Source organism: Phalaenopsis equestris, unplaced genomic scaffold (assembly GCF_001263595.1).
Source record: "Phalaenopsis equestris unplaced genomic scaffold, ASM126359v1 Scaffold000761, whole genome shotgun sequence".
Taxonomy (NCBI): Eukaryota; Viridiplantae; Streptophyta; class Magnoliopsida; order Asparagales; family Orchidaceae; genus Phalaenopsis; species Phalaenopsis equestris.
The window spans coordinates 1,546,203-1,549,516 of NW_018165201.1; the positions used below are offsets into that span (position 1 = coordinate 1,546,203).

At 32.2% G+C, this 3,314-nt stretch overlaps 1 protein-coding gene across 1 annotated transcript in view; it reads left to right on the forward strand.

The window, feature by feature from the left end:
- LOC110030954 (E3 ubiquitin-protein ligase SGR9, amyloplastic-like) overlaps window positions 1-485 on the forward strand; it is a 1,286-nt gene extending 801 nt beyond the window's left edge. The window contains exon 2 of the mRNA XM_020733957.1: window positions 1-485. Within this exon, the coding sequence (XP_020589616.1) occupies window positions 1-280 (280 nt within the window). The 3' untranslated portion in view covers window positions 281-485.
- The last annotated feature ends 2,829 nt before the right edge of the window (window positions 486-3,314 follow it).

The following is a 3,314-nucleotide window of genomic DNA, read 5'->3' on the forward strand; positions in this document are numbered from 1 at the left end:
CCGGCGGCTGGTGGAGGCGGATAGCGGCGGAGCTGCCGCGGCGGAGGCGGCGGCAGTGGTGGCGCTGGAGGTTGCGGAAATGGGGGAGTGTGCGATATGCGGGGAGGAGATTGTGTGCGGGGGGGCGATGCCGTGCGGGCACCCGTTTCATTGGGGGTGTATTCTGGAGTGGCTGCGGATGCGCAACACGTGTCCCTGCTGTAGATATGAGCTTCCGACGGTGGATGTTTGCTCTGAGATTCAGAGGGTGTGGAAGATGTTGGTTAAGATGGGAGGTTGATGATCTTAAGGGCGTCATCTATGGCAAGAAAAATTATTGCATCAAGACATTTGATTGCATTAGATGTCCAATAATAGGATGTCACATGGCAATTCGGGCTCGAATCGTGTATGTCAGTAGGCTCAAATTGTCATGTAACCCTCTATTATTGGACATCTGATGTTAGATTTTACATGCATAACACATAACTGCTACCTATTTACATATCTCATACCTTAACTTTTATATTTATACACATAGCAATCAAATTTTTCATGTCACAACAAAAATATTGCTATGTATGTAAATATAAAAATTTATGTGTAAAAGATGTAAATATGTAATAACTATGTGTTACGCATGTAAAGTGACTATTTATAGAGAGATTCAAAGGGTATGGAAGATGTTCATCAAGAGAGGATATATGGTAATGGATTTACATGCATAGAATATAATTTTTTATGTATTTACATACACCTAAATTTATATATTTATACATATAGCAATCAAATATTTGGTATCACATCAAATAGCATGGTGATATGCTAGGTGTATAAATATAAAAATTTAGGTGTGAGATATGTGAATATATAAGTGTTGTAGAAGTTTATTGTAAATCATATCTTATAAAAAATAAATCAATGATTTTAAATCCAAGATTCAGTTATTTTATTTTTTCTTCTTACTGTTTTATACACAATAAGATAAAGTGTGTTAATTAAAAATAATAATACATCAGGAGTCCTAATGTAGACTGTAATGAAATTACATCACGTTACACGACAGACCCACTGAATAAAAAAAATTATATTTTAATATATGGTCTGTTTCTTCTGGACACATGACATGATTTCATTGAAATCCTGATACATTTATGCATCAGGACTCTTGATGTAATATCTTTTCGTTAATTAAACGATTCATGATAATTTTCTTTGTTGATCGAATATGTAAATCTTACGAGAAATATTTATGATAATTTTTAATGTTATTTTCTTATCTTTGCCAATTATTTTTTATTGGCTAAAAATAAATTGTTTTAATATTTTCTTCCTAGATATATTATTTAATTATTTGGTAACAGAATATAAGGACAGATGCTATGATATTCTAAGCTTTACTGCATATTTTAGGAAAAATATTCTGCTGATAGATCTGAAGATTAGATCAAATATCTTACAATTTATTTATTTTTTTTTATTTACAAAAATTCATAAGAAAACTCATCTTTTCCATTATTATATAATGATATATGTTCATCTTCCTCTATCTATGTTCATGTGCACACCAAATGGATGAGGGTATATATATAAATGATTATTTAAAAAAAAAGATATTTATGATATTGTATGATTTTAATTTCTATAATAATCGCCAATTCCCGTATGCTTTCATATTTTTACCCTTACGAAGTTTTTAAAAGACAAGTACATCTTTTCACGCATAAATTTTAACACCCAAATTTTATAAATGTAGATATCAATTTCACGTAGTACACACACACAAATGTATATCTGTCGATACATATATAAGTACATGAGCGTGTACTTATGCATGTACACGGACATATATATGTGCATGCATATAAATACATAGGCATATACATACATACATATGTGCGCGTACGTTTCGTGGCTTGTTGGTAGAGCAGGCACTCTGAAAGTCGTAAGTCCCCTCAGCTCAAAATCCCCCTATGTGTAAGGTGTGGTATTCGAATATTTAGCATACATGTGGATGGTCGGGGCTCGTCTAATAGCCTCCGACCATTCTTTTAAAAAACATGTACAAATATATATATATATATATATATATAGATATAGATACACACAGACTTACATACATCTATCTATATAAATACATAGGCATATACATACATACATATATCTACATATATACATACATAGATATATCTATCTATATACATGATTTTTTTGATTGACAGAGTTTGTAAGACCCTTAGGGTCACGGGCTCGATCCCGCCTATGTGCTGGATAGAATTCTTAGGCATATGAGGTTAGTCGGGAGACTCGTATAATAGCCTCTCGCCAATCTTTAAAAAAAATGAGAAATTTTGTGGATGAGATTTAATTTCATGTAGAGGAGAAGTTATTCATACTCGGTGTTGGGAGAATAATTAAAGAAGGATTGCGATGTGAAAGCATGTGGTTTGATGGATCCAAAGTTTGCTTTGGTTTTGAGTTTTGTGAAGGCCTAAAAATTAGATCTGATTTTCCTGATCAAATTGAGCAGAAAAAAAAAATTTAATTTCATTAAATTTATTTTAAGATAAATATAAATTACTTTTTAATAAATTTAATGACTATGAAATTCCTTTTTTTTTAATTAATTTTCTCTTAAATTTTATTTTTCAGGGAGCTTTTCTTTTGTATTTTTAATTAAATATATAATTATTTTGGGTAAAAAAAAAATTCTCTTTGGATATTTGTAGCACTCAATAATTGCTGAGCACTATGGCAAAATCATGACCATATCCCTAAAGTTGAGGCAGGTGGCTCAATAGTATGAAGGGTTGATAATATTATAAAAATATAGAAAAGTGGCTTTATAAAGGCCCTCTATTATTAATATTGAGGAAGATTTTTTTTTAATATAAATTAAATAGAAAAAAAATAATATTAAAAATTTATATTTTTTTTTATTTTTTTAATTTAAGACTTCCCATATACTTTAAATCTCCATGGTTAATTACCTTTATTGTTTAAGATTTTGGGCTACTATTCTCATCAAATACTAAGTGTTGAGAAAATTAGGGCGAAGAAAACAGTAATCGACACAAATCCAGAAGAACACAGAGATTTAACGAGGTTCGGCAAAGATGCCTACGTCCTCGGGAGCAGAGCGGCGAGTTCCTTTCAATATTCAGAAAAGAGTTTACAGAATTCAGGGTTACCTCCAGGGGTTACTAACAGGCCTATTTATAACCCCAGGAGTAAACCTAGGCACAATATGTAATTACAACATTACCCCTGTACCATACCGCGGGGCTTTGCCCCCGCACCCCAACCCACGTAACTTCCCAATTTGGACAGATTCT